General features: G+C 42.1%; 1 protein-coding gene across 1 annotated transcript; it reads right to left on the bottom strand.

Annotated features, from left to right (window-relative positions):
- Nucleotides 1-668: 668 nt before the first annotated feature.
- Nucleotides 669-12,131, bottom strand: LOC125237905 (cilia- and flagella-associated protein 45-like). Its single transcript, XM_048145143.1, has 13 exons — nt 11,942-12,131; nt 10,898-11,093; nt 10,323-10,421; nt 9,652-9,754; nt 8,724-8,859; nt 7,702-7,837; nt 7,053-7,188; nt 5,948-6,126; nt 5,272-5,421; nt 4,563-4,667; nt 3,376-3,455; nt 2,031-2,127; nt 669-939 (listed from the first exon to the last, which is right to left on the bottom strand). Exons 1-13 carry the CDS (start codon nt 12,037-12,039, stop codon nt 847-849), a joined length of 1,608 nt encoding a protein of 535 aa, XP_048001100.1. The 5' UTR covers nt 12,040-12,131; the 3' UTR covers nt 669-846.
- Between the last annotated feature and the right edge of the window lie 516 nt (nt 12,132-12,647).

Raw genomic sequence — 12,647 nt, 5'->3', positions numbered from 1 at the left:
TTCAAATAAAAATCTAGTCTGAAATGATTGTGGTACAGGATATACGAATTATAAATTTACCCGTTTTAATATTCAAAATTGTCCAAATTTTACAAATAAGATCGACTGATTCAGCTCTATACGTGCGTTTTTCTAAACGTGCATTAGAGAAAAATTCATAATTAATTTAGTGAGTTAGTTTTCAAAAATCCAGTCTTATAAAAATCAAGACAATAAGATGCTCTAACTGGAACTTGAATTAAATAAATCTATTGGATAACGGAAAGTGTAGTATTTCACCGACTAAAACTATCAATTTTACCACAGATGTCATATATACCATAGATCAAGCAAACGTATCTACTTAGCGTGTCAAATGAACTCAGTGAAATCCACTGAGTTGTCCGTCTTTACTCGCAGCTTGCAGCTTTCGGGCGTCAATTTTTGTAAGTTGAAGTCAACCAAAACATAAAAAATGCCTCGTTACGTGATATTCAATTGCAACAACACAAAAATTATGAACAATCAAGAGCCTGAGACATATTTAAAATTACAGGCAAGAATCAACTTCAGTACAAAATTTGACACGCTCGGCCCCTATACAAATATATGAATTTGTTTCTTCTATCTAAATTAAGTTCTGTGAATTTTACATTCTTTTGACGTTTTTTTTGAAAGCAGCCTTAATAGTATCGTTGCTCCCAAATAGATCAATCGTATCATATCACCGACCGGTTCAAAATTAGGTTAGCAGATGAATTTTAGCTTTTTACCTAATATCAAAAATAAATGAAGTCACAAGAAAGTCGTCTTTTAGTAGATAAAAAATAAATTATTGGCTTGATTGTAAATCTCGCAGTGCATGTTTTAGCTGAGGTCATTGTATCCGTAGTGGCTGAGGGTCTGTTCGACCTCCTTCACGTATTTCTCGGCGACCTTCTGTTGTCTCATGGCGGCCACCTGCAAAAGTGGTTGAAGTTAATATCACTATCAGACCCCGTAGCCGCATGGCATTTCTCCGACACGAAACGAAAACGAAACGCCGCGAAAGGTAGCCTGGTTCTGTCGCGCCAATACGACAGAGCGATAGAGATAGATATCTACTAGCGTTTCGTTTCGTGAGCGTTTGTGCCATTCGGCTACGCACGCTGGTTTACTTATGTAATTTTTAGCTATCAGCTTCTTAGGACTTTGTCGCCGGCAACTATTTTTCTTGGTGGGCGCATACCCTTAGCTGAAGACCTCAGAGAGTCGCCCGAAAAAAGAGTAAAGTCTTTCTCTCTCCCTCCAATTATGCCTTAAGTCAAGTAAAGGAGAGCTAAGACGGTAACAAGGTCTCACGATGTGTCTTAATTTTGTAAGTTTTACCTTAACCTTATGCCGGCAACAGACAGTCTTAAAATTCATAATCTGGAAAAATCATAATCTTACAAAAATCAGATCGAGTGCACGGAGTTCCATACCATTTCGCGACTGTCCACACACACTCTTGTTTTTTTAAGATTATGAATTTTCAGATTGATCTGAGAGATTGCATACAAGTTTTTTTAAAGATTATGAATTTTAAGACTGTCTTGCCGGCCTAAGGCTTGCCACAGACAGTCTTAAAAATTCATAATCTTAAAAAAAAATGTATGCAATCTGACAGTTCAAACTGACACTGACAAGACACTGACAGATCTGTCAGTGTCAATTTGCATACAATTTTTTTTTAAGATTATGAATTTTTAAGACTGTCTGTGGGAAGCCTAAGGCCATCATAATCTTATAAAATTAGATCAACGGCCTTGCCGCACACATTCTCAAAATTCAGATTAAGTATTCGCAATCTGTCAGATCAATCTGTGTGGACAGTTGCGAAATTGTATGGAAATCCGTGCACTCGATATGATTTCATAAAATTATGATTTTTTAAGATTATGAAATTTAAGACTGTCTGTTGCCGGCCTTACACATGAACGCAATTAAGATTTTAGGAGCTGGCAGCTATTGTCAAACTTCCGGTGTTGTCTTGGCTGTGAACCTTCTGTAGATCGAGTAAATGCACGTACCTTCTCCTTCATGACTCTGCGCTCGTACTTGTCCTGTTGTTCCTGCTCCATCCTGAGCGCCACGCCCTCGTTGTGAATCTTCTCACGCAGCTCAGCCCTGGGGATACATGTAGGGAACGTGCTTGTATATAAAATAAAATATTGCCATGCACGAAATAAAACATCAGATAATTATAAGAAAAACATGGACAAAAGTTATTTTTAAACTCAAATTGTTTTTTATAAGCAGAAGAGAAAAATATTTATAAAGTAAATGTGACCGTGACGTCACCCGACACGATTTCATATGACAGCAATTCCCGATAAGTTTGTACATTTGGAATTTTGGATCACATCTCCGATGTGGATAAAAATTGGTAGGCTGATAGAGTCTATGATGCTAAGCAAGATCCACTAGCGTTACCCAAAACGTCCTAAGTTGATTGTATGCAAATTTTCCTTGTTTGTTACCGAAAATGTATAGAAATTTGGTAACAAAAAAGGAAGGTTTCATACAAACTACATAGGAAATTTTGGGAAACCAAGTGGATCTTGCTCAGCATCACGGACTCTATCAGCCTACCAATTTTACAAATTTACAAACTTTTCGGGAATTGCACATGAATTCCATATTAGCATACCGTTCAAATACGTTTTGACAGTTCTTAAAAAGAAGCTGATTTGATTAGAAGGAAAGTAGTCTATTGTGACGTTGAATGTAGGTACAGGTACCCTCTGTTTGCAAGAATTACTGAATGAGAGGAGCAGGTGCCGTAGGCCGAATGGCATTTCTACGACGCGAAACGAAAACGAAACGCCGCGAAAGGTAGTCTGGCTATGTCGCGCCAATACGCAAGAGCGATAGAGATAGATATCTACGAGCGTTTCGTTTCGTGAGCGTTTGTGCCATTCGGCTACGTACCCAGGTCGCAACAAGTGACCTGTTTTCCCTCTCCTAAAGGTTCGGCCACACTAGGGCGTTTTGATAGCGTGGCGTTAGCGGAGCGGTACGCGAGCGCATTCAGAGCGCTCTGAATGCGCTCGCGCGGTCACACATGTATAACACAGCGCGCATTGTGAGCAGACTTGTCCGAATATGGATGAAATGTTAACCATTTAGCTAATTGTTTTATTCCAAAATGTTATTTTGATTTCTTATGTGTCATCCAATACTTATTAGAAGTTTACAGTTGCAAAATATAGGCATAGAAGTGACCATGTGCAGAACGCGCGCGCATGAAAACGCTCACAATCTGCTCCGTCCGGCGCACCGCCATCATTGCGCTACGCTAACGCTATACGTTAACGCTACGCTAACGCTGAGCTTTCAAAACACGGATGTGTGGCCGAGCCTTAAAAGTGTTACCTGGCCCGCTCCTTGTCGTTGATCTGCTTCATGATCTCTTGGCGATGCTGTTCAATACGCGCCTTGCGTTTGTTCTCAAGCTATAAATAAAAATATTTACATCAGTCTATGTTACATAACGTCAGCAACAATATTAGCTAGCGCGGATCCAGCTTCGTGCCCAGGGTGGGGGGGGGGGAAAGTCACGTGGTAAAGGCCCAGGCCCCAGTGGTCTATTTGTATGGCCAACTTAGGCTGTCAGGACCCTGGATCCGCATTAGAACTCCCTATTCTGTATTGTAGCTATTTGATGATGTTTTGTAATGCAGCGAAGGAGGGAGCTCTTGTAAACTGGTATCGGTCGTGAATCGTGATAGCCATCACGTTGAGTTGGAAGCACAAGAAAAGGCCTAAAAATTTGTATGCGATGTAGCTTATTTCGTAAACAAGTGATTACTTAGTCTTAGGCCTGCACGGGAAGCATGGTCGCGCGATAGACGATAAAATAGCAGGCCGTCCCTATCGCACTATTTGTAAGTGCGATAGGGACGGCCTGATGTGCTGATTGCACGCTCTTATCGGGCGTAATTGAAGCTCATACAAATGTCCAGGCACAGTAAATATTAATAAGCGCATATTATCATACAGTATGACCACTCCCGCTCCCCGCTAAAAGTGCCGCCCACCCGCTCTCGGCTACCTCACAGTTACTGCTTCTCAGAAACGCGAATAGTCGACCCGACCTGTCATATCTCACTCATACAAGCATGGTACGCGTTCACCTACACGAACTTAGAATGTGTGCTAGGAACGCGCCTCTTTCGAATATATTTGATCATCAATGTCCGAGATTATCAATCATCAATGTCCGGGATATCCCGGGAATGCCAGGATAACGCAAGGAGAAGGACGACGACGTCCTGAGTCAACACTGCATAGCGTGCAAATCGTGTAATAAGGGCAAGGCCTGCCCCGCTCCACGCACCGCCGAACCACATCATCGAACACTGCCCTCTGCACTCATACACCAGGGCCAGAGAAGACCTACTGCAACTCACACCAGACACTGCAGAGTGGCTCAATTGTCTAAATGTTGACCTATAGCATTTATATTTGTATTCTTTTTGACTGGTTTTATTGTATAAAACTTGTTATTTGCCTATTTTCATGCCATACGATTAAATAATAAATAAATAACTTCTACTTACCTCTTTCTCTTTCTGCAAGAACTCCTCATTCTGCCTGGCCGCATTGTTGAAGCTCTGCTCGTCCTTGGCGATCTCGCGAGCGATGAGGCGATGGATATCGTGGATCTGCAACATACGGCGGTGTTTACGGGAGTAGGGTTTTGATCCACACACAACAGCTTATAATAGATGTTGTGCAAAATGATTTCCTTGAACTCAAGAATGTGTCATGCAATTTCAATCCGAATCAGTACAAGAAGTACTAACGCTAACCGAGCTAGCACGACAAATACGAACGTTCCCGAAAAAATACGATCGGAAACTGTTTTACACTATTTATTTATTTAAACTTTATTGCACAAAATAATAACTTAATGTACAAAAAGCGAACTTAATGCCATGAGGCATTATCTACCAGTCAACGTTTGGGCAAAGCAGAGAAGATTGTAGGCGGTACCTAAGCCAAGGTAAGTACAGATATAGTTTAAGCAAGTATGTTACTCTGTGAAGCTCATTGTGGGAGGACAGGACACCCTACTAGTTGATGGTGATGTATCTACTTATATGTTTCTGTATGATAATTGATAACATTTTTTGTACGAGAACTTGACAGTGTTTTGCAAAAGACGTAAAATTTAACAATGGGACAATCGCTTGCGCTTCGCACAAAACTACGAGTATCTCTATCTCGTTCTAACCTTCGCCATTGACATACAACTATTTGTCTCACCTGCTGCTCGCGCGCCTCGTGCAGATGCTTCATCTCTCTGTTCCGCCGTATAGCGTTTTCTCTCTCCTTCCTCCGGTATTCTCTCTCCACGTCCTCTTGTATCTTCAGGTTACGAATGCGCTCCAATTCTTCCTTCAGCTCTTGTTCCGCCTAGAAAAATACACTCTGTCAATTGGTGAGTAACTCCATAGAGGAAAAGTTGTAACTCCATTGTATAGGCATAGTTATAGTGACATCAACTAGCGTAAATTATTAGTACTGCTACTTGTCAATACTCAATAGATGTCGCGACGAACGAAGTCTCATGCTCACCAATTTTTAGCTAATATTACAATATTATTAATGTGCAGTTTGTATGAAACCTTCCTTTTTTGTTACCAGATTTCTATACATTTTCGGTAACAAAAAAGAAAAGTTTCATACAAACAACCTAAACCATTTTGGGAAACCTAGTGGATCTTGCTCAGCATCATGGACTCTATCAGCCTATCAATTTTTATCAAAATCGGAGAGGTGATCCAAATGTACAAACTTTTCGGGAATTGCTCGTATACGGTCCGCCCGATGGAAAGCGGTCACCGTAAACTATGGACGCCTGCAACTCAAGGGGTGTCACATGCGCGTTGCCGACCCATTAGAAACATGTACACTCCTTTTTTGAAGAACCTTAAAATACCTTCTGCGCTTTAGCGATGTGGTCGATGCCCTTCTGCTTGGCCGCCTTGATGGCTTCCGCCTCGGCGCGGTTCTTGGACTCGCGCTCCTGTCTCTGCTTCAGGAAGTTGGCCACGCGGAGGTCGTTGATTCGTTCTTCTTCCATTTGGAGCTGTTTGAAGTAAAGCAGCTCGGCGTTGCCTGCGACGCGCAAATAATTAGCAAAAGAAATTTAACTTATTTGGATGCGGTATTAAGCGGATCAAATACCTACCTCATCAGTTTTATAACCTCATACTCCTTATACATAGCCATTGGAAACCTCACTCAGTCAGGAAAATAACACTAGAGTCTGTTCGGAAAGAGAAGAGTCGTGGAAAGTATTGGACCTCATACATTCACGACTTCTTTTGACGACCGGTTTGGCCTAGTGCGTAGTGACCCTGCCTGCCCGGGTTCGAATCCCGGTAAGGGCATTTATTACATGTGTGATGAGCACAGATATTTGTTCCTGAGTCATGGATGTTTTCTATGTATATAAGTATTTGTATATTATATAAATCGTTGTCTGAGTACCTGCAACACAAGCCTTCTTGAGCTTACTCAGTAGATCTGTGTAAGAGTGTCCTATAATATTTCTAATAATATTAATATATATTCTCTTTCCGAACAGACTATATGAGGCTATGAGCGTACACAAGGTGCATTTGGAATTTTGGAAACGGAATGATTTTCGTATAGTGTGCACTACGTTTCGCGACTGTCCACACACACTCTTGTTTTTTAAGATTATGAATTTTAAGACTGTGTGTGTGGCGTGCCTAAGTTTATAGGAGTTTAGAAGATCTAAAAGTCACAGAGACTCGGCTAGTTTACCTTGGTCGAGTATCTGCTTCAGTGTGTGTAAGCCAGGGACGCCAGGGTAGATTTAAAAAACAAGTTTGTAGTATCCTGCTTCCTGATTTTTCTTTAGCAGACGCAGGACTGTTTCCCGCTTGCTCACCTCTTCAAAGTCAAGTCTTCTGTATATCATGGTCTAAGTATCTCTTTCAACAGTTAGGTAAAGGGTGAGTAAAGGATAAGTGGTTCCTATCAAGTTTGAATTAGGAAACAAAATATTTTCTTGCCTTGGTCAAGTATCTGCTTCAGCAGCTGCTGCCTAGCGTGTTTCTCCTTCAGCTTCTGAGCCTCGTCGATCTGCATGGCGATGTTGGACTGATTTACGCGGATGCTCTCCTCTTCGATGCGTTCCGCTTCCATCACCTGCATTAGTAAGGAGTTGTCATAAAAATACGTGAAAGACTCTCCGATGTGAATATACACGGTCAACCAAAATCTTGGCACTAAAAAAAGGCAGCAGATTTGAAAAATGTACAGCTCACCGGCCAATTGTTTTCATAAAACACGTGTCGGCGTAAACCTAACATTGCTGCCGTTGGCGGAATCATGGAAAGGTTTAATTCGCATTGAAAATTTAAATTTAACGTAATTTTTAAGTGCCAAGATTTGGTTGATCGTCTATGTAACTATCTATTGGGTAAGTATACTTTAAGCTGAACATCATAGGGTACAGTACGTTACCCTGGCTAACTCATGGGCGCTGATCTGTTCCTTGGGTACGTATAGTATAGGTATACTTTTTACTTTAACAACATAATAGTAGAGTAATAGTACGTTACCCTGGCATGAGTGGCAGGGCAGTGACAGTGACTTGTTCCTTGGGTACGTATAGAGTATACTTTAATACTATAAAGTTTATACGGTACAATACATTACCCTGGCAAACTCATGGGCGCTGATCTGTTCCTTCAACGCGGTCAGGTTTTGGAGTCTCAGGCCGTGGCGGCGTTCCTCGTCCGCTTCGGCGCGGGCCACTGCAGCCTGGCGATTCTCTTCCATTATGGCGTCCAAGCTGGAATAGGTTTAGCTTTAGAACGCTAATGTTTGCCATAAATGTGATAAGCAAACATTTATCATCCTTAGATTTACGAAAGCGCGTAAAGCGTGTTGAATAGATGACTTGTCTATTTCCACCGCGTTTACCAAATCTGGTCGGACCTTTAGGCCAAGGGGGGGGTCACGTGGTAAAGACCCAGGCCCCAAGCGGGGGGGTCACGTGGTCTATTTGTATGGCCAACCTAGGCTCCAGACCCCCATGACCCCCCTGGATCCGCGCATGCTTAAGGCCGGCAACAGACAGTCTTAAAATTCATAATCTGAAAAAAAAAAGATTTGTATACAATCTGTCGGATCAATCTGAAAATTCATAAGAATGTGTGTGGACAGTTGCAAAATTGTATGGCACTTCGTGCGTTATGATTTCAGATTATGACTTTTAAGACTCTCTGTTACCAGCCTTACATTACGGTCGGACATATCATCCTTCTTCTCTCCTTCCAGTAACTTATGGAGATAATATATGCAGCTGAGAATAGTTTCGGACACGCTCTCCGCAGATCTGCCAAGAAATTTGCTGATCCAGTGGCAGATATAACAGGAAAAATGTGCCTCTATTTATAAGATGTTCTTACCGTCTCGGAACTTATGTACGAAATGTCATTTGATATTTTCAGTCGCTTTTCAGTGAAGGAAAACAACGTGAGGAAACCAGACTAATTCCAATGAGGCCTTAGTTACCCTTCGGGTTGGAAGGACAGATGGCAGTCGCTTTCGTACAACTAGTGTCTACGCCAAATCTTGGGATTAGTTGTCAAAGCGGACCGCAGGCTCTCATGATCCGTGGCTGATGCCGGGATAACTCTAGGAGGGTGATGATCTGATGATGTTCTTATTCTTACCGTCTCTCTTCCTCCATCATTTCCTTCTTAATGAGATCTTTCTCCACAATCTGAGCGTCGCGAATGGCGTGGCATTTAGAAGCCAAGATGACACGGTTGCACAGACGCGGACCCTGCATGTTGTCCGCTTTTAGCACTGCAAAGAGACGAAAAAGTTTCAAGACGAAAAAGATTCAATCATAATGATTGAATCTTCATTTTCGTGCATTTAGTGAGTTAGTTCGGTGATTCCGTTTCTGTTTTTACATACATACATACAATCACGCCTGCATCCCATAAAGGGGTAGGCAGAACACATGAAACTACTAAAGCTTCAGTGCCACTCTTGGCAAATGAGGGGTTGAAAGAAAACGAAACTGTGACATTGCAGTGACAGGTTGCCAGCCTCTCGCCTACGCCACAATTTAACCCATATCCCATAGTCGCCTTCTACGACACCCACGGGAAGAAAGGGGGTGGTGAAATTCTTAACCCGTCACCACACAGGCGTTTCTGTTTTTGTAAATCTAAAAGGCACAGTCATGGAACTTTCCGGGTGCCTGAAGTCTACAGGAGTCAATTTTGACATTCTATAAGACTAAAATTATGGTCGCGGTTTGAAGGCTAGCAGTGCGTGATGCGGTGAGCGCACATCAAGAGTAACGCCGTGTCTTGCGTGGGCGACGGTCGCGCGACCGTCGCCGTCGCGTCTCATCGCATCGTCTACTTCCATATCGGTAAGGTTTGATTTCGTATGCGTCGCATCGCCGTCGCGCGACCATCGCGCGACCGTCGCCCACGCAAGCCACGGCGTAAGTATTCATCATAGGAGTTTACCGAAATTCTTAGTTTGCCTAACACCGTTTGCCGCCCAGCACGCCACTTGGCGCTTTGTTAAAGGTCAAAGACATGGCTGACAGAACCTATATGGTTTGCACTGATTACTCACTCTCGTTCCTACTCAGGGTGTGGGCTGCTTGATCCGGCCCTTCCAGCTCAGGGTCTGCCTGTCCAGATGCAGCCTCCGCTCCAGGCTGAGGCTTGAGGTTCTCCTGTCAACCAGAACATCAGTCACATCGACACATATATCCGACATTAGACCAAATTCTTAGATAAAGCTTGACCAGAAATATATGATTATTGTCAGGAGGGCGCTGTTATTCAGATATTGTATGGGGTGACAAGTTTCAGTTTGTATGAAAAAAATAATTGTTATGAAATTCCGCAAAATGGCTCATAGTCCTATATGTCTGATCAGGTTTGGTCACATCTCACGTGCCCACCAGATAGCCTGGAGAGATTAATTATGACGGGCAAAGTTGAAGGCACGAGACCTTAGGCCCCTCCCCATACTAGATGGTGTGTTCAAATGACTGCACCCATGCGATAAAAACTGCACGAGGCTATGCGCTTGGCGAGGAACAGATGCCTACGGAGGAACCTAGTCTTCAATTGTCGCGATGTCTTCGATGTCGCATTGAGGAAACGACTGAAGAAGATGTCTATGGAAGGACCTAGTCTTCAACAGGAGATGATGTCACGATCCTCAGCACTGACTGAAAGAAGTCATTAGAACTGTTAGTAGAGTCGTGGTTAGTGCAACTGGCAACTAGCTTATACCTTTAGCTTTTGTTTCCGCATCTCGGACTCCTTGGCGGCTTTCTGGACGGCGGCTTCCTGCGCGTGCATTGCCGCGATCTGCTCCTCCTGGGTGAAGATCTGTGGAACAAAATGTTGTTTATTTAGATTTAGATTTGTTTATTTCATGATAAAAATTACACTATAAATTTGTTACATGCCAAAGTTATATTTATCTTCTCATCATGATCGTCAAAAATTACATTATGAATTGAACATTCGACTTTGATTCGATTTTGATTATTTCGTCGACTTTTGCCGTGAATGGGCCAGCAGCACTAAAACCGAGAATTGGAACCTCTGTTCAAAGAGTTAGATGTTAGGTTCTGCAGGTCCCAGGCTGAGATGCCTTCACCTTCAAAATGATGAAAAGGTAGCTATGGGGTATGTGAAAGAATTCCTTTGGAGAATGAGGAAGTATGATTGTCAATGATAGTGAACCTTCAGAAATATGTTGCCTTGATTGACTTCAGTAAAAAGAGTTAAGGTTGTTATGACTTATGACACTTGGCAAAAAATTATGTAGCCCCGGGTAGAAGAGAGTTAGTGATACATACCCTAGCCTGCTCTTTCAGTCGCTCCAAGTCGCTTTTAGGCATAACAGCAGGGTAGTAGTTTGTCTCCTTCCGCGGTACGTCTAGCTTCCTAAACCCCCCTCCCTTCTCCGGCACCATGACGAACTCGCGGCGCGGTAACTCGCATTTGTGGATGGGACGCTTGGTTACAGGAAACTTTAAACGACATTGGGATGGTCTGGAATCAAAGATTTTAAAGGGTTAAGTCAATATTAATTTCAACTACATAATTATATCATTCGGCACGAAGGTCGACCACACAGACGGTGGGCAGACGATGTAACCCCAGGCCGCAGGGAAACAGTGGATGACGCTAGCCCTAGATAAGGACACTTGGAGAGAGATGGAGGCGGCCTTCACCCAATGAGGGGTTCATCAAAAGGAAAGAATATACAATAATTACAAGAAAACACATGTAAAAAATTGATGAATGGCTTTTATATTATTTATTTATTTTATTTAATTATATCATTCTCGTTTGATGCGTCGTCGTGGAAAGATCGTCCCTTGTAGGATCTTCCAAAACCTATCGACACGGAATCGGCTTTCGCCGAAATCGCTCGTTAGTATGATCATACGAACGTCGGCCTTCATCGACGACGACGCGCGACGATAACGAGCGATATTTAGTCGGCTTAAGCCGATTTCGCGTCGATAGGTTTGGGGAAATCTTTAAACTTATAAAGAACTAGCTTATGCCCGCGGCTTCGCTCGCGTTAGAAAGAGACAAAAAGTACCCCATGACACTCTCCATCCCTTCAACTATCTCCACTTAAAAAAACAAGTCAACTTGTCGCTCCGTTTTGCCGTGAAAGACGGACAAAAAAACAGACACACAAACTTTCCCATTTATAATATTAGTATGGACTAAGTCCGTTTTCACATTATCCGATCCGATATCGGATGTCGGAAGGATTTCAATGGAAAAAATCCAAGATGGCGCCGTAATGTATGGGACATCGGTCCGACATCCGATATCGGATCGGATAATGTGAAAACGCACTAAGGGTACAGAATTACAAATACCTATGTAATTGATAGCAGCCTGGTTCACTCCTCTTCGTCGCTCTTCTAATTAGATGGTAAGGAATACTATCGTGCGGATTAGGTGTGGGAGGCGCCATTAGTTTATATTAATTATAAAATATAAATAAGAAATAGACGTCTTGTCGCCTTACGAGTAGTAAATTGTAGTAAATAAATCGAAACCAGTTGCCTAGCAATAAACAGTTTGATATAGATAATACTATATTATTATACTCTTTGGATAGACTGGTCAGGGTCACTTGGCGACCTCAAGACAGCGCATTCAAATGAAACCTCCTTCTAATCGGAAATACATTGTCTATGCCTGAAGGGCACCTCAGTATTGCCATATACATTCAATTAAATAAAATAGATGTATAGACCAAATTAGCACAAATGTTCACAAAATCTACCTAATGAATGAATTTTTTGTATAGGTATATACAGTAATCGACTTTTTTTAAACTGTAAATCTTAAGTTCATCTTTGTTTTTTATATTGTTAATTTTTTTAAATCACAGTGAAATATTTACATTGGTATCATAAAGATAAAGTAATTTACAACATTATCATACTTCATAAAAGGTTCTTCTTTCAAAGTTTTCAACAGCGTTGCCATATGGGTACGCATCGGTACGCACGGCGTACTATTTTATCGTCGTGTGTACCCGCGTACTCATCAGCCGTTTTGCGTACTATTTTATAG

This window comes from Leguminivora glycinivorella, chromosome 22 (assembly GCF_023078275.1).
Source record: "Leguminivora glycinivorella isolate SPB_JAAS2020 chromosome 22, LegGlyc_1.1, whole genome shotgun sequence".
Taxonomy (NCBI): Eukaryota; Metazoa; Arthropoda; class Insecta; order Lepidoptera; family Tortricidae; genus Leguminivora; species Leguminivora glycinivorella.
Note: the sequence above shows the minus strand (reverse complement) of the source record. Positions and strands in the feature narration are given on the sequence as shown.

Excerpts from the sequence above, each read along its gene's own strand:
- LOC125237905 (XM_048145143.1), bottom strand. The coding sequence starts at position 12,039 with ATGGCGCCTCCCACACCTAATCCGCACGATAGTATTCCTTACCATCTA. Across the intron at positions 10,422-10,897 it reads GACTGAAAGAGCAGGCTAGG|ATCTTCACCCAGGAGGAGCA; the intron begins GTATGTATCACT and ends TTTGTTCCACAG. Across the intron at positions 7,838-8,723 it reads ATGATGGAGGAAGAGAGACG|CTTGGACGCCATAATGGAAG; the intron begins GTAAGAATAAGA and ends AACCTATTCCAG.